Source organism: Cherax quadricarinatus, chromosome 47 (assembly GCF_038502225.1).
Source record: "Cherax quadricarinatus isolate ZL_2023a chromosome 47, ASM3850222v1, whole genome shotgun sequence".
Lineage (NCBI taxonomy): Eukaryota > Metazoa > Arthropoda > Malacostraca > Decapoda > Parastacidae > Cherax > Cherax quadricarinatus.
The window spans coordinates 22,731,591-22,755,541 of NC_091338.1; the positions used below are offsets into that span (position 1 = coordinate 22,731,591).

The window sequence follows — 23,951 nt, forward strand, 5'->3', positions numbered from 1 at the left end:
CACTCCAACAGCACGTCAAGTATTAAAAACCATTTGTCTCCATTCACTCCTATCAAACACGCTCAAGCATGCCTGCTGGAAGTCCAAGCCCCTCGCACACAAAACCTCCTTTACCCCCTCCCTCCAACCCTTCCTAGGCCGACCCCTACCCCGCCTTCCTTCCACTACAGACTGATACACTCTTGAAGTCATTCTGTTTCGCTCCATTCTCTCTACATGTCCGAACCACCTCAACAACCCTTCCTCAGCCCTCTGGACAACAGTTTTGGTAATCCCGCACCTCCTCCTAACTTCCAAACTACGAATTCTCTGCATTATATTCACACCACACATTGCCCTCAGACATGACATCTCCACTGCCTCCAGCCTTCTCCTCGCTGCAACATTCATCACCCACGCTTCACACCCATATAAGAGCGTTGGTAAAACTATACTCTCATACATTCCCCTCTTTGCCTCCAAGGACAAAGTTCTTTGTCTCCACAGACTCCTAAGTGCACCACTCACTCTTTTTCCCTCATCAATTCTATGATTCACCTCATCTTTCATAGACCCATCCGCTGACACGTCCACTCCCAAATATCTGAATACGTTCACCTCCTCCATACTCTCTCCCTCCAATCTGATATTCAATCTTTCATCACCTAATCTTTTTGTTATCCTCATAACCTTACTCTTTCCTGTATTCACCTTTAATTTTCTTCTTTTGCACACCCTACCAAATTCATCCACCAATCTCTGCAACTTCTCTTCAGAATCTCCCAAGAGCACAGTGTCATCAGCAAAGAGCAGCTGTGACAACTCCCACTTTGTGTGTGATTCTTTATCTTTTAACTCCACGCCTCTTGCCAAGACCCTCGCATTTACTTCTCTTACAACCCCATCTATAAATATATTAAACAACCACGGTGACATCACACATCCTTGTCTAAGGCCTACTTTTACTGGGAAAAAATTTCCCTCTTTCCTACATACTCTAACTTGAGCCTCACTATCCTCGTAAAAACTCTTCACTGCTTTCAGTAACCTACCTCCTACACCATACACTTGCAACATCTGCCACATTGCCCCCCTATCCACCCTGTCATACGCCTTTTCCAAATCCATAAATGCCACAAAGACCTCTTTAGCCTTATCTAAATACTGTTCACTTATATGTTTCACTGTAAACACCTGGTCCACACACCCCCTACCTTTCCTAAAGCCTCCTTGTTCATCTGCTATCCTATTCTCCGTCTTACTCTTAATTCTTTCAATTATAACTCTACCATACACTTTACCAGGTACACTCAACAGACTTATCCCCCTATAATTTTTGCACTCTCTTTTATCCCCTTTGCCTTTATACAAAGGAACTATGCATGCTCTCTGCCAATCCCTAGGTACCTTACCCTCTTCCATACATTTATTAAACAATTGCACCAACCACTCCAAAACTATATCCCCACCTGCTTTTAACATTTCTATCTTTATCCCATCAATCCCGGCTGCCTTACCCCCTTTCATTTTACCTACTGCCTCACGAACTTCCCCCACACTCACAACTGGCTCTTCCTCACTCCTACAAGATGTTATTCCTCCTTGCCCTATACACGAAATCACAGCTTCCCTATCTTCATCAACATTTAACAATTCCTCAAAATATTCCTTCCATCTTCCCAATACCTCTAACTCTCCATTTAATAACTCTCCTCTCCTATTTTTAACTGACAAATCCATTTGTTCTCTAGGCTTTCTTAACTTGTTAATCTCACTCCAAAACTTTTTCTTATTTTCAACAAAATTTGTTGATAACATCTCACCCACTCTCTCATTTGCTCTCTTTTTACATTGCTTCACCACTCTCTTAACCTCTCTCTTTTTCTCCATATACTCTTCCCTCCTTGCATCACTTCTACTTTGTAAAAACTTCTCATATGCTAACTTTTTCTCCCTTACTACTCTCTTTACATCATCATTCCACCAATCGCTCCTCTTCCCTCCTGCACCCACTTTCCTGTAACCACAAACTTCTGCTGAACACTCTAACACTACATTTTTAAACCTACCCCATACCTCTTCGACCCCATTGCCTATGCTCTCATTAGCCCATCTATCCTCCAATAGCTGTTTATATCTTACCCTAACTGCCTCCTCTTTTAGTTTATAAACCTTCACCTCTCTCTTCCCTGATGCTTCTATTCTCCTTGTATCCCATCTACCTTTTACTCTCAGTGTAGCTACAACTAGAAAGTGATCTGATATATCTGTGGCCCCTCTATAAACATGTACATCCTGAAGTCTACTCAACAGTCTTTTATCTACCAATACATAATCCAACAAACTACTGTCATTTCGCCCTACATCATATCGTGTATACTTATTTATCCTCTTTTTCTTAAAATATGTATTACCTATAACTAAACCCCTTTCTATACAAAGTTCAATCAAAGGGCTCCCATTATCATTTACACCTGGCACCCCAAACTTACCTACCACACCCTCTCTAAAAGTTTCTCCTACTTTAGCATTCAAGTCCCCTACCACAATTACTCTCTCACTTGGTTCAAAGGCTCCTATACATTCACTTAACATCTCCCAAAATCTCTCTCTCTCCTCTGCATTCCTCTCTTCTCCAGGTGCATACACGCTTATTATGACCCACTTCTCGCATCCAACCTTTACTTTTATCCACATAATTCTTGAATTTACACATTCATATTCTCTTTTCTCCTTCCATAACTGATCATTTAACATTACTGCTACCCCTTCCTTTGCTCTAACTCTCTCAGATACTCCAGATTTAATCCCATTTATTTCCCCCCACTGAAACTCTCCTACCCCCTTCAGCTTTGTTTCGCTTAGGGCCAGGACATCCAACTTCTTTTCATTCATAACATCAGCAATCATCTGTTTCTTGTCATCCGCACTACATCCACGCACATTTAAGCAACCCAGTTTTATAAAGTTTTTCTTCTTCTCTTTTTTAGTAATTGTATACAGGAGAAGGGGTTACTAGCCCATTGCTCCCGGCATTTTAGTCGCCTCATACGACACGCATGGCTTACGGAGGAAAGATTCTTTTCCACTTCCCCATGGACAATAGAAGAAATAAAAAAGAACAAGAGCTATTTAGAAAAAGGAGAAAAACCTAGATGTATGTATATATATATATGCATGTGCGTGTCTGTGAAGTGTGACCAAAGTGTTAGTAGGAGTAGCAAGATATCCCTGTTATCTTAGCGTGTTTATGAGACAGAAAAAGAAACCAGCAATCCTACCATCATGCAAAACAATTACAGGTTTTTGTTTCACAGTCATCTGGCAGGACGGTAGTACTTCCCTGGGTGGTTGCTGTCTACCAACCTACTACCTTAAATAAACATATTCCTCTATAATTTTTACAATCTCTTTTGTCCCCCTTCCCTTTATATAAAGGGACTATACATGCTCTCTGCCAATCCCTAGGTACCTTCCCCTCTTTCATACATTTATTAAACAAAAATACCAACCACTCAAACACTATCCCCCCCTGCTTTTAACATTTCTGTCATGATCCCATCAGTTCCAGCTGCTTTACCCCCTTTCATTCTCCGTAATGCCTCACGTACCTCCCCCACACTTACATTCTGCTCTTCTTCACTCCTAAAAGATGGTATACCTCCCTGGCCAGTGCATGAAATTACTGCCTCCCTTTCTTCCTCAACATTTAAAAGTTCCTGAAAATATTCTTGCCATCTACCTAATACCTCCCTCTCCCCATCTACTAACTCCCCTACTCTGTTTTTAACGGACAAATCCATACGTTCCCTAGGCTTTCTTAACTTGTTTAACTCACTCCAAAATTTTTTCTTCTTTTCATTAAAATTTCTTGACAGTGCCTCTCCCGCTCTATCATCTGCTCTCCTTTTGCACTCTCTCACCACTCTCTTCACCTTTCTTTTCCTCTCCATATGCTCTGCTCTTCTTATAACCCTTCTGCTTTGTAAAAACCTTTCATAAGCAAACTTTTTCTCTTTTATCACACCCTTTACTTCATCATTCCACCAATCACTCCTCTTTACTTCTGCCCCACATTCTAATACTGCATTTTTAAAATTCATCCAACCCTCTTCAACCCCCCCCACTACTCATCTTTGCACTAGCCCACCTTTCTGCCAATAGTCGCTTATATCTCACCCGAACTTCCTCCTCCCTTAGTTTATACACTTTCGCTTCCCTCCTACTTGTTGTTGCCACCTTCCTCTTGTCCCATCTACCTCTTACTCTAACTGTAGCTATAACTAAATAATGATCTGATATATCAGTTGCCCCTCTAAAAACATGTGCATCCTGGAGCCTACCCAATAACCTTTTATCCACCAATACATAATCTAACAAACTACTTTCATTATAGTATAATTTAGAGTACAGAGATATTATAATTTAATTTTCCTTTTACATAATATTGATCAAGTGCACAATGGCTGTTTAGGGACCACCGAACTAGTTTGCCTCATCTTTTTTATTTATTGTCCGATTTCATTCATTTTTTGTCTACTATCAGAAGTGTATATCCATCATGCTTTGACAAAGTTTCAATAATATCAGCCAAAAAACAAATTAAAAAAAGAAAAATTTACTAAAAACAACATTTTAAGCATTTGTGCATGGAGTGGCACTGGGAAAAGTTGTTTGGACACTTTCTACTTTCTATTTAAATCCTGTTGACTTAAATACTGGAATAAACCTGAGCTTCATTCTTAAAAAAAAAAAAAAGAAAAAAAATAGAGTTAAGGTATTTTTCTATAAGATTAACTCAGTTTTCGTATATTCTCTTTTTTTTTTATACTGCATTCGCCGCACGTGTTGGTGGCCTCTTAGGTGTTCCTTTCCATTTCTAATTGCGGTATAATTTTTCAATACAGTTTTAAAGGAACTGTGTATGGATGACTATTTTGCACACAGTTCTTGGGCATTCCTTGTGCAAGACTTATTAAATCACATAATGTAGTATCTGGTTTTATTATATCCAATTTGAATTTCATCTGGTTTCCAGTGTTAGGTTAACATCCCAGCCATATACAGTTGTACCTTCATCGTATGTTTGTCATAGTGTAAGATTGCTTAAAAGACTGGGCTTATTATTCTATGCTCTGAGCCCAATGTTTCTACAACCTCTCATGAAAGATTCCTTGATGCTGGTGATTAGCTCCTGATGCAGGGAATTGGACATGCCCTTCCTTGGATCAAAACTAATTGCTTTTATTCCTCATGTACTGTATGACCCCTATGAGTTTAGTGTTCCCTCTATGGATATAAATAATTCAAGATCTGTGTAGTCTTCAAAAATAAAATATTTTTATATTGTAAATCCACTCTCGAGTTGTCTCACTTGGCCTAGAGTACTAAACTTACTTGTCGGAAACCTCAGTCTTGAAGATTTAGTTACACTGTTAAATTACATCTCTTTCTTCTATCATAACTACCTTGGCTCTTGCTCTCAGGAGCTTGCCAGTTATGTGTACTGGATCCTATTTAAATAAAACTGTGTAATTATAGCACAGCAACAGCTTCCTGCATAGATATTGTATGTCTTCTGTTAATTTGAAATTAGAACACTTTTCTGTCTCTTTGCTATGAATGGGCGAATTTATCAACTGCGGCTTCTTTTAAAAGTAGACAAGAGTGCATGAGCGTGCTAGTGAATGGAAACAAGTGGTTTTTGGGACCTGATGAGCTGTTGGAGTGTGAGAAGGGTAATATTTTGTGAAGGGATTCAGGGAAACTGGTTAGCCGGACTTGAATCCTGGAGGTGGGAAATACAATGCCTGCACTTTAACCCCTTGACTGTCGCAACCCCCAATCCTGAGGTATCTCCTGGTGTCGCAAAATTTAAAAAAAAACAAAAATTATTTTTTCTTATGAAATGATAAGAGAATCTTTTCCCGATTATAATGACACCAAAAAAAACGAAATTTGATGGAAAACTGACAGAATTACTCTCTCGCGAAGTTAGCGACCTTGGCGATATTTACAAATTAGCGATTTCGCCCACTTTGAGCCCTATTTTCAGCTAATTCCCTTGTTCCAGTCAACCAAACTCATAGCTATTTCTTTAGAACTCCATTTTTTCTATCGATTGAGTACAAGAAACTGCCCATTTACCAATTTCAACTACCCAATAACGTGGTCAGATATTTGCAATTTGGCCAATTTCACGAAAATTAAAAAATATGACAATATCAAAATAAGGTCCAAAATGAACAATGCAGACAGTCCTGGCTCTAAAATAACATTTTCTTTGTTCATAAGTCATGTCTCCAGGCCCCTCTGATATTACTCTTGCTTTCTATTTTGAATTTTTATTCAAACAAAAAATAGAAGATTTACTATTATGCAGACTACTGCAATACTGTAATAATTGTGTAAATAACATCAACCCATTCATGACTGCATATTAGAATGGCTAGTTGGACATTTATTGGACAATGACATCATTTGTTTACTTTTGAACATCTGCAAAAATCAAATATTTCCCCTAATTTGAGCTCCATTTCCAGGTTCTTTTTATAGTAAAATCAATCAAAATCACCTCTATTTCTATAATATGTTTTCCATTCTGTCAAATGAGACCAAGAAAATGAGAATACAACCATAAATACTATATGTTAATAGATCACAAAGTCGGCATTTTAATTAAAAAAAAAACGGTCAGTTTTTTTTTCTCATTATGCACTGCATGCTCCAGGATTTTTTTTATATGGTGCACACTGACCACACAGCCCCATTCTCTCACATGTGGGCCTACCAGCTTTCTCCTTGATTTGAAGCCGCTAGAATTTATGAGCATATATACGTCGAACACGGTACCTTGTAGGACGTATATATACGGCCGCGACAGTCAAAGGGTTAAAGTAGGGATTTGAGATATTGGCTATTTGGAGTGACATCTTAACTATCATATCTGAGTGCCTCTGCATAGACGGTGAGTATGTTTGAATGATGGTGAAAGTGTTGAATGATGTTTAAAGTTTTTTCTTTCTTTTTGGGTCACCCTGCCTCGGTGGGATATGGCCAGTTCGTTGAAAAAAAAAGTATAAAGATTACTTTTTGTGTACAACTTAATCATTTACTCTCTATATATACTTCTACTTCCTAATCTTTAACTGATATATGATCCAAACCTATACATTGCAAGAGAATTGAAACAACAGTATAACTCCTCCTCCAGTATAATTCCTCATCTTCCACCTCAACAGTGGAAGACGAGGAGGAGTTTGAGGTAATCATTCCCTCTGCCTGGGGTCAATGTGTTCAGTCCATCAATCTTGAGAGAAAAGTACAGCATATGTGCAGAGAAATGGCTTATATACTGTAGACAGGTTGAGGGACTGATTGCCTGCAACTCCCTATCTATTTCTGTTCTTCTCTGTATTGGACTGAAGAAGCCACTGGCTGGTGAAATGTTTCCATAATAAAGTCTTAAATACAGTGGACCCCCGGTTAACAATATTTTTTCATTCCAGAAGTATGTTCAGGTGCCAGTACTGACCGAATTTTTTCCCATAAGGAATATTGTGAAGTAGATTAGTCCATTTCAAACCCCCAAACATACACGTACAAACGCGCTTACATAAAAACACTTACATAATTGGTCGCATTGGGAGGTGATCGTTAAGCGGGGGTCCACTGTACTGCATAAGTGTCTCATTCTTCAACTTGTCAGTTTTCTAAACTATTTACACGATGTACAGTGGTCCCTCGTTTTTCGTAATTAATCCATTCCTGGAAGTGTGACTATTATTGAAATTGACGATTTTCGAATCTATTTTCCCCATACATGTACATGTTGCCGACATGGCTTGCAACAGCCTTGTCAGGGTGATGTTTCTCCATAAAACTTTCCATATCATCCCACATTTCAAAAATCTCCTTAATTTCTGAAGAAAACAGCTTCTTCCATCTCTCTTCCTCCTCCTCTGCAGCAGTATTCTGAGCTGCGGTCTGTTGCTGTTCCTGCTGAAGCTCTTGCAGCTCCTCAGTGGTTAGCTCTTCTTTGTGGTCCTCCACCAACCCTTCCACATCCTCCAAACTCACATCCAACCCCATGGAACTCCCCAATGCCACAATAGATTTCACAACTGTCATAGGCTCATCAGGGTCAGCCCCAAGCCCTTCAAAAAACCCTCTTGTGGACACTATCTGGCCACAATTTTCTCCAAGTAGAGCTCGAAGTCCTGGTAATCACTCCCTCCCGAGCCTTACCTATAAGGCTTATGCAATAGAGGATACTGAAGTGATCTTTCCAAAACTCTCTTAGGGTCAAGTGTGTGTCTGAGGTCACATGAAAGCACTTTTGAAATGTTGCTTTGGTGTAGAGTTTTTTGAAGTTTGAAATGACCTGCTGGTCCATGGGCTGGAGGAGAGGAGTGGTATTAGGGGGCAAAAACTTTACTGTGATTAACCCAAACTCCTCCAGAATTAGGTCATCCAAGTTTGGAGGATGAGCAGGTGCATTGTCCATTAGCAGGAGGCACTTGAGATCCAATTTCTTTTCCAGGAGGTAATTCTTCACACTAGGGCCAAACAATTCATTGAACCACTCGACGAAAATTTTCCTTGTGACCCATGCCTTATTATTACCTTTCCAAAACACACACAATTTACTCTTCATAGCATTGTTTTTTCTGAACACTCTGGAATTTTCAGAATGGTACACTAGTAACGGCTTCACTTTGCAATCCCCACTAGCATTAGCACAGAACATAAGCGTCAGCCTGTCTTTCATAGGCTTGTGTCCTGGCAGTCCCTTTTCCTCCTGAGTAATGTAGGTCCTCTTTGGCATTTTCTTCCAAAAGAGGCCTGTTTCATCACAATTGAACACTTGCTCAGGTTTCAGTCCTTCAGCCTTTATGTACTCCTTGAACTCTCTCACAAATTTTGCAGCTGCAATTTTGTCCGAACTGGCAGCCTCGCCATGCCTTATCACACCGTGTATGCCACTATGGTTCTAAAATCTCTCAAACCAGCCTTTGCTGGCCTTAAATTCACCAATATCAGTACTCGTTGCACGCAATTCTTTACGAGATCGTCATGCAACTGCCTAGCCTTTTCACAAATAATCGACTGCATAAGACTATCTCCTGCTAATTGTTTCTTATTTATCCACACCAATAATAACTTCACAACATCTTCAAGCTTGAATTCAATCTTATTTCTGACCTTCTTTACCAAAGGCCTGGCACTAGGAGCTTTCTTTGGAGCCATGGTAGCTTATTTAGCACTTGCAACACTAAAATGAATGGAATATTATGAAATACAGTGGTCCCTCGTTTTTCGTAATTAATCCGTTCCTGGAGCCATTACGAGTGGAATATTATGAAATATTTCGTAGGAGCACTTGAGGGGACCTTCACTCACTGGTAAACAATGCCAGACTGGCTGGGTAGGGAGGCCGCCCCGGCTCACACCATGCATACCTGTCCTGGATGAACTACTATTCGCGAGTCAACCTATGAAAAGCGAGTCCATGTTTATATGAAAATACCCCTATGATTGGCGAAATTTACGATTGCCGAGAACTACGAAAAGCGAGGGACCACTGTATTTCATATGAACGAGTGAGGGGACCATCACTCACTTGTAAACAATGGCACACTGGCTGGGAAAGGAGGGCGGGGCAGCTCGGATCCATGTGTACGCGTCCCAGATGAACGACGATTCGCGAGCCAATGTTTTGATGAAAATAACATTACAATTATCAAAAATTACTACTATCGAGCCTTACGATTATCAAGGGACCACTGTATATTTTTGGTTTTGTGGGCGAGGGGCGTGGACTTCCAGCAAGCGTGCATGAGCATGTTAGGAGTGAATGGAGACGAATGGTTTTTGGGACCTGACGAGCTGTTGGAATGTGAGCAGGGTAATATTTAGTGAAAGGATTCAGGGAAACTTGTTATTTTTATATAGCCAGACTTGAGTTCTGGCAATGGGAAGTACAATGCCTGCACTTTAAAGGAGGGGTTTGGGATATTGGCAGTTTTCGAGGGATGTGTAATGGGGCCCTGATATTATATTCTATAGCGAGTTTATTATATTATTTCACATCACTTTTTATATTGTATCTTTATATATGCTTCTAAACTGTTGTCTCTGGGCACCTCTGCAAAAACAGTGATTATGTATGAGTGTGGTGAAAGTGTTCAGTGATGATGAAAGTGTTCTTGTTTTGGGGATTTTCTTTCTTTTTGGGTCGCCCTGCCTTGGTGGGAGATGGCCAACTTGTTGAGAAAAAAAAAGTATTTTTTTTTGTCTGAGATCCTCTTCATGGATCACCACTTGTTTCATATGGGTTTAGTTCATACTGACTTAAGAGTTTATGGTATCCCTGTTATCAGATTGATGTAATTGATATACATTTTTCAGGTCCTGGCCAGTTCTGTGCTCTGGAAATGCTTTCAGTTGCAGGACTGATAAATTATTTTGGTCGAACAACAGATCTAAAGGAGATTAATATTTCTCCAATACTGTTGGAAAAAGGACGTACTAAGCTAGCTATCTATGGCCTCTCCTCAATTAAAGATGAAAGGCTCTTTAGGCTCTTCAAGTCAAATATGGTAAGTTCTTAACCAATTCACTGGCTGTGCTGTATTACTACGGCTTTGAGGTTATTGGCAATACTGTATGTAGTACTATGGCACGAGCTCAGCTCACTCAGATAAGCTGTGCGGTAAATTTGAGCCTAGTTATGAGAGAATGGGTCTGTACAGTAAGTGTGCAACTTATAAAAAAAATATCCTGCAGCACGCAGTGCATAATGAGAAGAAACAAAACTGTGACCGTGTTTTTGGTTTAAAACGGCGACATTGCGGTGTATTTTTGTATGTTTTTTATGATTGTATTCATGGTTTCATGGTCTCATTTGACAGAATGGAAGATATATTACAGAAATAGAGATGATTTTGATTGGTTTCAGCACTGAAAATAGCTTGAAATTGAAAACTAAGCATCATAAATGTTCGATTTTTGCCGATATTCAAGAGTAAACAGATCATGTCCCTCATCCAATACACGTCCAACTTGTGGGTTTAATATGTGTTCATGAATGTGCTGATATTATTTATACAGTTTTTATAATATTGCATAACAGTAAATCTCCTATTCTTTGTGTGAATAAAAAATCAAAATGGAATTTATGTATTTAGCCTGAGATCATAACTAACGAAAAGAGGAAATGTTATTTTAATGCCAGGAATCCCTGCATTGTTTATTTTGAAACTGGAATATTTTGAAAATTGTGTGAAATTGGCCAAATTACCAACTTCTGATCACTTTATTGGGTAGTTGAAATAGTTGATTGGGCGATTTCTTGTGCTCAGTCAATAAAATGGAAGACATACTAGTGAAATAGCTAAGAATTTGATTGACTGGAACATTGTAATAGTCCTAAAATAGGAATCAAAGTGGGCAAAATCTCTGATGCATAAATATCGCTGACACGGCAAAACTCGTGAAAGTATAATTTCGTCAGTTTCCATCAAATTTCATACTTTTTGTTTTATTACCTTCAGAAAAAATTCTCCATTATCTCATAAGAAAAAAGAAAAATTTTATTTGAAAATTCTTGGAGAGTATGGACAAGTTTCAAATCAGGGATCTGGACAGTGAAAGGGTTGAAAGAGCCAGTATTGTATAAATGTGGAGTATGAGTGTGACAAATGTCACAAATGGGGGAATTTGTAAGTACAGTACAGCAAGAGTTATTTTATTGAAAAAGCCACTTTTGTAGAGGTGTTACAGAAGAGATCACAGCATTATGGAACAAAATATAGCACTATAGAACAGATAACCTATAGAATCAGTTATAGCATTTTAATACCAATGTATAATATGGGTTCACAGCTGTACAAAACAGATCACAAAGGCAAATTTCCCTTTGATAATTGTAAAAATTGGGCTATGTTCACTTCTTCTTTCTCTACTTAAATTCAAATGCCTTTCCACAACACAAAAGGGTTATAAGGAAACACATTTCTAATAATAATAATAACTAACTAGTATTTAGTCACTTAGCCATAATACCAACTTGCCTCATAATTTGTAATATTTTAAAGTTAAGAATTAATCTAAGTCTGCCCGAAATGCCTAGCCATGCTAGTTGTTCTAGTGGCCCTCTCTGTAATTAGTATTTTAAAACATGTAAACCACACAATATTATAGAGAATAAACTTGATGATGATGATGATGATGAATAATCATGATAATATTCCAGGTCAAAATGCTCCGTCCCAAAGAATCGATGGACGCTTGGTTCAATATCATGGTCTTGCATCAAAACCATACCAAGCACGGACTCACAAATTACATACCCGAGAGTTTCCTCGACCCCTTCCTTGATCTGGTCATATGGGGTCATGAACACGAATGCCTCATAGAACCTCGACTTTCCGCTGAAGATTCCTTCCACGTCATCCAGCCAGGTATGACTTTGTGGTTTGCAAGTTAAGTTTTGCATAATTATTAGTATCATTAGGTGGCTCTACCATTTGATATAAATCCTGGAGGTAGAAAGTACAGTGTCTGCACTCTAATGGATGAGCGGGGAAGTTGCAGTTTTGGAGAGTAATGGCTGGTGTGGGTAAATTTCATTTTTTTTTCCAAAATGACATTAGTATTGAATGTGTGTGCCATAGTTACATTATTCTTTGACACTTGCATTGACAGTTTGTAATGGATGTGCTGGTAGAATTTGAGCAAGGTAACATTAATGAAGGGATTCAAGGAAACCAGTTATCTTGGCTTCAGTCCCTGAAGCGGGAAAAGCAGTGTCTGCACTCTGAATGATGGGCGAGGGTGTTGCAGTCCACGGGTAAATTGATTGTGATGTCAGTACACTTCTGGCACCTAACCTAGCTGGGAGACACCCCACAAAGGTAAAAAACAAGCTGATAGATGTGTGCAGTGTTATATTTCAGGAAGCTCAGTGGTTACATCTCTGTGTGCTGGTGAAGCTGTTACCAAGAATGTAGCACTGTTGGAGGTGAACCATCAGCAGCAGTTTAAGGTTACAGCTCTGCCTCTACAAACTGTTAGACCTTTTGTATTTGATGTAAGTAAATATTTGTTTTCTTTTAAAATTATAAAGGTTTAACCCCTTGACTATCGCAACCCCAAATCCTGAGGTGTCTCCTGGTGTCGCAAAGTTTCAAATAAAAAAAAAAAAAATCTTATGAAATGATAGAGAATCTTTTCCCAATTGTAATAACATGAAAAGAATGAAATTTTATGGAAAACTGACTGAATTACGCTCTTGCAAAGTTAGCGACCTTGGCGGTACATGTATTTACGAATCAGTGATTTCGCCCACTTTGATCCCTATTTTCAGCTAATTTCATTGTTCCAGTTGACCAAACTCATAGCTATTTCTTTAGAACTCCATTTTTTCTATCGATTGAGTACAAGAAACTACCCATTTACCAATTTCAACTACCCAATAACGTGGTCAGAAATTTGCAATTTGGCCAATTTCATGAAAATTAAAAAATATGACATTTTCAAAATAGAGTCCAGAATGAACAATACAGACATTCCTGGCTATAAAATAACATTTTCTTTGTTCATCAGTCATGTCTCCAGGCCTCTTTGATATTACTCTTGCTTTCTATTTTGAATTTTTATTCAAACAAAAAATACAAGATTTACGGTTATGCAGACTACTGCAACATTGTAATAATTGTATAAATAATGTCAACCCATTCATGACTGCATATTAGAATGGCTCCTTGGACATTTATTGGAAAATGACATCATTTGTTTACTTCTGAACATCAGCAAAAATTAAACATATCCCTTACCTTGAGCTCCATTTCAAGGTTCTTTTCATAGTAAAATCAATCAAAATCACCTCTATTTCTGCAATATGTTTTCCATTCTGTCAAATGAGACCAAGAAAACGAGAATACAACCATAAATACTATACGAAAATAGACCGCAAAGTCAGCATTTTAATTAAAAAAAACGATCGGAGTTTTTTCTTTCTCATTATGCACTGCGTGCTGCAGGATTTTTTTTTATATGGTGCACACTGACCACACAGACCCATTCTCTCACATGTGGGCCTACCAGCTTTCTCCTGCTTGATTTGAAGCTGCTAGAATTTATGAGTATATATACGTCAAACACTGTGGCTCGTAAGACGTACACATACGGCCAAAACAGTCAAAGGGTTAAAATCTTATATCTTGCATTATCATGGCTTAACCCTTAAATGATCCAAATGTATATATACGTTTTTTCAACATCTGAATGTAAAATAAAATGTAGATTTTTTTTTTTTTTATTTGAAAACGTGTAAAAAAATCTTTTATCTACATTTTTTTTTTTTGTTATATTTGAAAATATGTAAAAAAAAGTAGATCTACTTTTGTAGCACTATGAATTTGAACGTCGATCTGTTTGGACCGTTTAAGGGTTAAACTGTCCAAACATAGATCTACATTTTCACTGCCAGCACTCTGAATATTTTAAATTAAAGAGGCAATTTTCTGTGTGTTATAAGACAAAAAAAAAAAAAATTGAGGATCAGTACTTACCAAGATATAACACTGCGAAGTTGGTGCTGGATGCTCACCTGACGGCAACATTAAGTCCTGCCGATGTACCTTTTTTCGTTTTTATTTTAATTTATATAATTTTTATGTTCTGATAATTACAATTTATAATAGTTCTTGTGATTTCATAGCCTGTCTTTGTTCTGACACAAATATTAGGTACTGAAATAGTACTCAGATAGTCACAATCACACCGACAGGTGTACATTTTTACCTGCCTTGGTCATTTACTATATAGTGATATATACAAAGTATTTATAGGCCCCAAAAATGTTTCAGACATGCTGGAGTATATATAAAACTCCTTGAACCATTGTGTTTATGACAAGTGTCAATAAACTGCTGACATTACAGCAGTGGAGTGACACTGATGATCGTGCACTACTCCAGAGAACCCTGGCTTTGTTTTAACTGTTACACACAAACATATCTGTCTGTCTAGTTCTCCTTATCTGTCTTTCTGTCTGCCTGTGTGTGTCTGTCTTTCCATCTGCTTGTCTTTGTCTCGGAGAGCGGCTTGTAAACCAACAGATATTACACAAGATCCAAAGTCGTCACGTCTCATTCCTGATTAAGTGAAAATGCGTATTACTTGCCAGTCACGTTTATTATGTTTTATATCTACAAACACTGTATAGCACTTTGCCTGGAATTTTTGGGTTATCCTAGGTAATTTACACTATATATAATAACTGTGCTTATGTGTACCTGAGAGAGAGAGAGAGACAGATATACCTCGAGTATACCTGGAGAGAGTTCCAAGGGTCAACGTCCCCACGGCCCGGTTGATAATCAGGCCTAATAGTGAATCAGGGCCTCATCAACCAGGCTGTTACTGCTAGCTGCACATAATCCAACATACGAACCACAGCCTGGCTGGTCAGGTACTGACTTTAGGTGTCTGTCCAGTGCCTGCTTGAAGACAGCCAGGGGTCTATTGGTAATCCCCCTGAGGTATGTTGGGAGGCAATTGAACAGTCTTGGGCCCCTGACACTTATTGTGTTGTCTTTTATCGTGCTAGTGGCACCCCTGCTTTTCATATGGGGATGTTGCACCGTCTGCCAAGTCTTTTGCTTTCGTAGGGAGTAATTTCATGTGCAAGTATGGTACTAGTCCCTCTAGGATTTTTCCAGGTGTATGTAATCATGTATCTCTCCCTCCTGCATTCTGGGGAGTACAGGTTTAGGAACTTCGAGCGTTCCCAGTAATTGAGGTGGTTTATCGCAGTTATGTGTGCTGTGAAGGTTCTCTGTACATTTTCTAGGTCAGCAGTTTCACCTGCCGTGAAAGATGCTGTTAGTGTGCAGCAATATTCCAGCCTAGATAGAACAAGCAACCTGAAGAGTGTCATCATGGGCTTGGCATCTCTGGTTTTGAAGGTTCTCATTATCCATCCTGTCATTTTTCTAGCAGATGTGATTGATACAATGTTATGGTGTTTGAAAATGAGATCCTCTGACATGATCAACCCCAGGTCTTTGACATTAGTTGTTCGCTCTATTGTGTGGTTGGAATTTGTTTTATACTCCAATGAAATTTTAATTTCCTCACGTTTTCCATATCGGAGTAATTGAAATTTCTCATCATTGAACTTCATGCATCCAAAGTCAGCCAGCCAGCCAGCCAGCCAGCCAACCAACCAACCAACCAGTCAGCCGTTCAGCCTGCCGAATACATATTACACCTGTTCCTGAATCTTCTCTTTACTTAGAGCGTAGGTGATAGGACATTCTGGCAAGATGACACTACCACTGGTTTCAGAAACGAAAGGATGTTGCACAAATGTTACACATGGGTTATTATCAAAGTTTTTGAGATATCCTTGACCATTTCTGGCCACATCCATCTCAAGGCCACTAAACTCTGGGTCAACATCACTTTCCTCATAAAAGGGAATATTGATACGACATGACATCAGTGAAACCCTGGTGTTTGCTATGCTATATGCTCTAACTGGTGCTCAATTGAACTGGTGCACCCACAAGGTACTAAGTGGTCCCAGATTTTTTTAATACTGTGCACACAGTGTTAAGACTCATTCTGTACTGGCCAGGCACCTCAATCCAATTGTGCCAGATTTAAAGGCAGGAAAAATAAAATGTATATTTACGTTTGGGTTAAGAGAGAGAGCAGTTCTTTAGACAAAGAATTTTGAAATCTAGCCTAATTTAGAAAATACCTTTTTTTTTTTTTTATTATCACACTGGCCGATTCCCACCAAGGCAGGGTGGCCCGAAAAAGAAAAACTTTCACCATCATTCACTCCATCACTGTCTTGCCAGAAGGGTGCTTTACACTACAGTTTTTAAACTGCAACATTAACACCCCTCCTTCAGAGTGCAGGCACTGTACTTCCCATCTCCAGGACTCAAGTCCGGCCTGCCGGTTTCCCTGAATCCCTTCATAAATGTTACTTTGCTCACACTCCAACAGCACGTCAAGTATTAAAAAAGATTTGTCTCCATTCACTCCTATCAAACACGCTCACGCATGCCTGCTGGAAGTCCAAGCCCCTCGCACACAAAACCTCCTTTACCCCCTCCCTCCAACCTTTCCTAGGCCGACCCCTACCCCGCCTTCCTTCCACTACAGACTGATACACTCTTGAAGTCATTCTGTTTCGCTCCATTCTCTCTACATGTCCGAACCACCTCAACAACCCTTCCTCAGCCCTCTGGACAACAGTTTTGGTAATCCCGCACCACCTCCTAACTTCCAAACTACGAATTCTCTGCATTATATTCACACCACACATTGCCCTAAGACATGACATCTCCACTGCCTCCAGCCTTCTCCTCGCTGCAACAGTCATCACCCACGCTTCACACCCATATAAGAACGTTGGTAAAACTATACTCTCATACATTCCCCTCTTTGCCTCCAAGGACAAAGTTCTTTGTCTCCACAGACTCCTAAGTGCACCACTCACTCTTTTTCCCTCATCAATTCTATGATTCACCTCATCTTTCATAGACCCATCCGCTGACACGTCCACTCCCAAATATCTGAATACGTTCATCTCCTCCATACTCTCTCCCTCCAATCTGATATCCAATCTTTCATCACCCAATCTTTTTGTTATCCTCATAACCTTACTCTTTCCTGTATTCACCTTTAATTTTCTTCTTTTGCACACCCTACCAAATTCATCCACCAATCTCTGCAACTTCTCTTCAGAATCTCCCAAGAGCACAGTGTCATCAGCAAAGAGCAGCTGTGACAACTCCCACTTTGTGTGTGATTCTTTATCTTTTAACTCCACGCCTCTTGCCAAGACCCTCGCATTTACTTCTCTTACAACCCCATCTATAAATATATTAAACAACCACGGTGACATCACACATCCTTGTCTAAGGCCTACTTTTACTGGGAAAAAATTTCCCTCTTTCCTACATACTCTAACTTGAGCCTCACTATCCTCGTAAAAACTCTTCACTGCTTTCAGTAACCTACCTCCTACACCTTACACTTGCAACATCTGCCACATTGCCCCCCTATCCACCCTGTCATACGCCTTTTCCAAATCCATAAATGCCACAAAGACCTCTTTAGCCTTATCTAAATACTGTTCACTTATATGTTTCACTGTAAACACCTGGTCCACACACCCCCTACCTTTCCTAAAGCCTCCTTGTTCATCTGCTATCCTATTCTCCGTCTTACTCTTAATTCTTTCAATTATAACTCTACCATACACTTTACCAGGTATACTCAACAGACTTATCCCCCTATAATTTTTGCACTCTCTTTTATCCCCTTTGCCTTTATACAAACTATGCATGCTCTCTGCCAATCCCTAGGTACCTTACCCTCTTCTATACATTTATTAAATAATTGCACCAACCACTCCAAAACTATATCCCCACCTGCTTTTAACATTTCTATCTTTATCCCATCAATCCCGGCTGCCTTACCCCCTTTCATTTTACCTACTGCCTCACGAACTTCCCCCACACTCACAACTGGCTCTTCCTCACTCCTACAAGATGTTATTCCTCCTTGCCCTATACACGAAATCACAGCTTCCCTATCTTCATTAACATTTAACAATTCCTCAAAATATTCCCTCCATCTTCCCAATACCTCTAACTCTCCATTTAATAACTCTCCTCTCCTATTTTTAACTGACAAATCCATTTGTTCTCTAGGCTTTCTTAACTTGTTAATCTCACTCCAAAACTTTTTCTTATTTTCAACAAAATTTGTTGATAACATCTCACCCACTCTCTCATTTGCTCTCTTTTTACATTGCTTCACCACTCTCTTAGCCTCTCTCTTTTTCTCCATATACTCTTCCCTCCTTGCATCACTTCTACTTTGTAAAAACCTCTCATATATACCTTTCCATACATTTTTATTTTTGTGATGTACATCGTATGTGAGCATTCAATATGCTTAATTAATATAAATGTTAAATATTTATGTGTTCCATAGTGTAGGACAAAGCCAAGCTACCCTTTTGATAAAATGATAAGATTATAGTTGCTTGGAGTTATCTACAATCAAGCCAATACCATTAAACATATAGTGTGTTTACTTTGGTGACTCTTATAACACACACTATCGTGGATCAAACAAAACCCGGTGCGAACGGTGCATCGCTCAGCCTGTGTGCATCTGACTACTTTCCCTCGGTCCCTTATTTCATTTTTTTTTTTTTTATCACACCGGCCTTCTCCCACTAAGGCAGGGTGACCCAAAAAAAGAAGCAAAGTTTTCTTCTTTTTACATTTAATAATTTATGCAAGAGAAAGGGGTTGCTAACCTCTTGCTCCTGGTATTTTAGTTGCCTCTTATGACACTCATGGTGGATCCCCTGTACAGTGGACCCCCGGTATTCGATGGCATCGATATTCGATAAATCCGGTATTCGATGCATTATATCGCAAAAAATTTTCCTCGGTATTCGATTGAAAACCCGGTACTTGATACGATTCGTACGAGACCTGTCCACATGTGGCCTGAACTGCCCCTTGTGTGCCAGTGTTTACAAGCCAGCCAGTGTGCGCGCATCTAAGGATACATTCAGTACATTCCATATTATCCATATTATCACTGTGTTTGGTGCTTGTTTCTGCAAAATAAGTCACCATGGGCCCCAAGAAAGCTTCTAGTGCCAACTCTGTGGTAAAAAGGGTGAGAATTAGTATGGAAATTAAGAAAGATTTTGAAGGGTTTGGGGCTAACCCTGAGAAGCCTATACCAGTTGTGGAATACATTGTGCCTACTTCAAAAATTAAGGAAATGTGTGCACAGTGGGTTGAAGTGCAAACCTTTATGGATGAAAATCACCCTAACACAGCTATTACAATGACAATGTTGTGGCCCATTTTAGACAAATCGTAAAGGAACGGGAGGTACAGAGCTCTATGGACAGATTTGTTGTGCAACAGAGGTCCAGTGACTCTCAAGCTGGTCCTAGTGGCATTAAAAGAAGAAGGGAAGTAACCCTGGAAAAGGACTTGCTACCTCAAGTCCTAATGGAAGGGGATTCCCCTTCTAAACACTAACACCTCTCCCCTCCTTCCATCCTATCAATCATCACCAGATCTTCATTAAAGGTAAGTGTCAATTGTTTTATTGTTATTGTAATTATTCTATTGCATTAAACTTAATATTTCATGTAGTAAAATTTTTTTTTCATACTTCTGGGTGTCTTGCACGGATTAATTTGATTTTCATTATTTCTTATGAGGAAAATTGTTTCGGTTTTCGATATTATCGGTATTCGATGAGCTCTCAGGAACGGATTAATATCGAATACCGGGGGTCCACTGTACAAGCTGTAATTTTCTTTTTGTTATGGGCATCGCACGGGGGGTGGGGGGGCACCCCGGGTGACACCATTTAGCCTCTAAAGAAGGTGACACTAATGCCCAAAACAGTGTTGCACCAACAAAAGAGAAGAATCCTTCATTTTTATATAGCCTATTATATATTAACAAAGTACAAATAAGCCTATATAGGGAAAATCATTGATTTTAATGGTGTGATGTTTTATTTTGCATAACTGAAGGCAAGGAAATGTAAGATCAGGTTCACTGAGAAGTTACCTGTGCTCAAGGTCAAATCGGAACTAGTGTTTCTCTAATATTGCAGTGTTTTTTTCTTTATTTTTCCTTTTTTTTTTTTTTTTTTTTTGGCATTGCTGAAGATGAATAAATGTTGGATCTGTTGCCTGTACTCAAAGTGGTATTTGAGTTTATGTTTCCTCAATATTACTACGATTATTTATTTTATCATTAATAAAGTTGACAAGTATTCTCCTGTTCAGTTTATGGCCCTTAAATGTTCTCATTGTTAAACATTTGTCACTGGTCATGCAGTAGTTGACATAACTGGAGTTTAACCCCCCCCCCATCCCCCTGCCCTTGAATTTCATGGGGGTGACACCAAGGATTCCGCCCCGGGTGACACCAACTCTAGCAATTCCTCTGCTTGTTGTGTATTAGATAAAGCTTACTCTTGGCTGAGCATTACTGTACACATGTTGTTACAAATAAGAACATAAGAAAGATATGTAATATTTTTTTTATTATCACACCGGCCGATTCCCACCAAGGCAGGGTGGCCCGAAAAAGAAAAACTTTCACCATCATTCACTCCATCACTGTCTTGCCAGAAGGGTGCTTTACACTACAGTTTTTAAACTGCAACATTAACACCCCTCCTTCAGAGTGCAGGCACTGTACTTCCCATCTCCAGGACTCAAGTCCGGCCTTCCGGTTTCCCTGAATCCCTTCATAAATGTTACTTTGCTCACACTCCAACAGCACGTCAAGTATTAAAAACCATTTGTCTCCATTCACTCCTATCAAACACGCTCAAGCATGCCTGCTGGAAGTCCAAGCCCCTCGCACACAAAACCTCCTTTACCCCCTCCCTCCAACCCTTCCTAGGCCGACCCCTACCCCGCCTTCCTTCCACTACAGACTGATACACTCTTGAAGTCATTCTGTTTCGCTCCATTCTCCATATATATAATATATATAATATATATATATATATATACCGTCCTGCCAAGTGAGTGTAAAACGAAAGCCTGTAATTGTTTTACATGATGGTAGGATTGCTGGTGTCTTTTGTCTGTCTCATAAATATGCAAGATTACAGGTACGTCTTGCTACTTCTACTTACACTTAGGTCACACTACACATACATGTACACGTTTATTTATACACACTCATCTGAGTTTTCTTTGATTTTATCTTAATAGTTCTTGGTCTTATTACTTTTCCTTTTATATCCATGGGGAAGTGGAATAAGAATCTTTCCTCCGTAAGCCATGCGTGTTGTAAAAGTCAACTAAAATGCCGGGAACAATGGGCTAGTAACCCCTTTTCCTGTAAAGATTACTAAAAAGAATAAGAAGAAGAAAATTGTCAAAGTGGGAAGTCTGAATGTGCGTGGATGTTGTGCAAATGATAAGAAAGAGATGATTGTGGATGTTATGAATGAGAAGAAACTGGATGTCCTGGCTTTAAGTGAAACAAAGCTGAAGGGGGTGGGAGAGTTTCAATGGAGAGGAATAAATGGGATTAGGTCAGGGGTTTCAAACAGAGTTAGAGCTAAAGAAGGAGTAGCAATAATGTTGAAGGATAAGCTATGGCAGGAAAAGAGGGACTACAAATGTATAAATTCAAGGATTATGTGGAGTAAAATAAAGATTGGATGTGAAAAGTGGGTTATAGTAAGCGTGTATGCACCTGGAGAAGAGAGAAGTGTAGAGGAGAGAGAGAGATTCTGGGAAATGTTGAGTGAATGCGTGGGGAGTTTTGAATCAAGTGTGAGAGTAATGGTGGTTGGGGATTTCAATGCTAAAGTGGGTAAAAATGTTATGGAGGGAGTAGTAGGTAATTTTGGGGTGCCAGGGGTAAATGTAAATAGGGAGCCTTTAATTGAGCTATGTGTAGAAAGAAATTTGGTAATAAGTAATACATATTTTATGAAAAAGAGGATAAATAAATATACAAGGTACGATGTAGCACGTAATGAAAGTAGTTTGTTAGATTATGTATTGGTGGATAAAAGGTTGATGGGTAGGCTCCAGGATGTACATGTTTATAGAGGGGCAACTGATATATCGGATCATTATTTAGTTGTAGCTACAGTTAGAGTAAGAGGTAGATGGGAAAAGAGGAAGGTGGCAACAACAAGTAAGAGGGAGGTGAAAGTGTATAAACTAAGGGAGGAGGAAGTTCGGGCGAGATATAAGCGACTATTGGCAGAAAGGTGGGCTAGTGCAAAGATGAGTAGTGGGGGGGTTGAAGAGGGTTGGAATAGTTTTAAAAATGCAGTATTAGAATGTGGGGCAGAAGTTTGTGGTTATAGGAGGGTGGGGGCAGGAGGAAAGAGGAGTGATTGGTGGAATGATGAAGTAAAGGGTGTGATAAAAGAGAAAAAGGTAGCTTACGAGAGGTTTTTACAAAGCAGAAGTGTTATAAGAAGAGCAGAGTATATGGAGAGTAAAAGAAAGGTGAAGAGAGTGGTGAGAGAGTGCAAAAGGAGAGCAGATGAAAGAGTGGGAGAGGCACTGTCAAGAAATTTTTATGAAAATAAGAAAAAATTTTGGAGTGAGTTAAACAAGTTAAGGAAGCCTAGGGAAAGTATGGATTTGTCAGTTAAAAACAGAGTAGGGGAGTTAGTAGATGGGGAGAGGGAGGTATTAGGTAGATGGCGAGAATATTTTGAGGAACTTTTAAATGTTAAGGAAGAAAGGGAGGCAGTAATTTCGTGCACTGGCCAGGGAGGTATACCATCTTTTAGGAGTGAAGAAGAGCAGAATGTAAGTGTGGTGGAGGTACGTGAGGCATTACGTAGAATGAAAGGGGGTAAAGCAGCTGGAACTGATGGGATCATGACAGAAATGTTAAAAGCAGGGGGGGATATAGTGTTGGAGTGGTTGGTACTTTTGTTTAATAAATGTATGAAAGAGGGGAAGGTACCTAGGGATTGGCAGAGAGCATGTATAGTCCCTTTATATAAAGGGAAAGGGGACAAAAGAGATTGTAAAAATTATAGAGGAATAAGTTTACTGAGTATACCAGGAAAAGTATACGGTAGGGTTATAATTGAAAGAATTAGAGGTAAGACAGAATGTAGAATTGCGGACGAGCAAGGAGGCTTCAGAGTGGGTAGGGGATGTGTAGATCAAGTGTTTACATTGAAACATATATGTGAACAGTATTTAGATAAAGGTAGGGAAGTTTTTATTGCATTTATGGATTTAGAAAAGGCATATGATAGAGTGGATAGAGGAGCAATGTGGCAGATGTTGCAAGTATATGGAATAGGTGGTAAGTTACTAAATGCTGTAAAGAGCTTTTATGAGGATAGTGAGGCTCAGGTTAGGGTGTGTAGAAGAGAGGGAGAATACT

The 23,951-nt window shown here is 39.3% G+C and overlaps 1 protein-coding gene across 3 annotated transcripts in view; it reads left to right on the forward strand.

Moving 5' to 3' along the window:
• mre11 (double strand break repair nuclease mre11) overlaps positions 1-23,951 on the forward strand; it is a 99,555-nt gene that overhangs the window by 22,604 nt on the left and 53,000 nt on the right. For all 3 annotated transcript variants that reach the window (XM_070094755.1, XM_070094757.1, XM_070094756.1), the window contains exons 5-7: positions 10,390-10,580; positions 12,236-12,443; positions 12,939-13,072. In XM_070094755.1, coding sequence (XP_069950856.1) covers positions 10,390-10,580; positions 12,236-12,443; positions 12,939-13,072 — 533 coding nt within the window. The remainder of the gene's footprint in view (positions 1-10,389; positions 10,581-12,235; positions 12,444-12,938; positions 13,073-23,951) is intronic.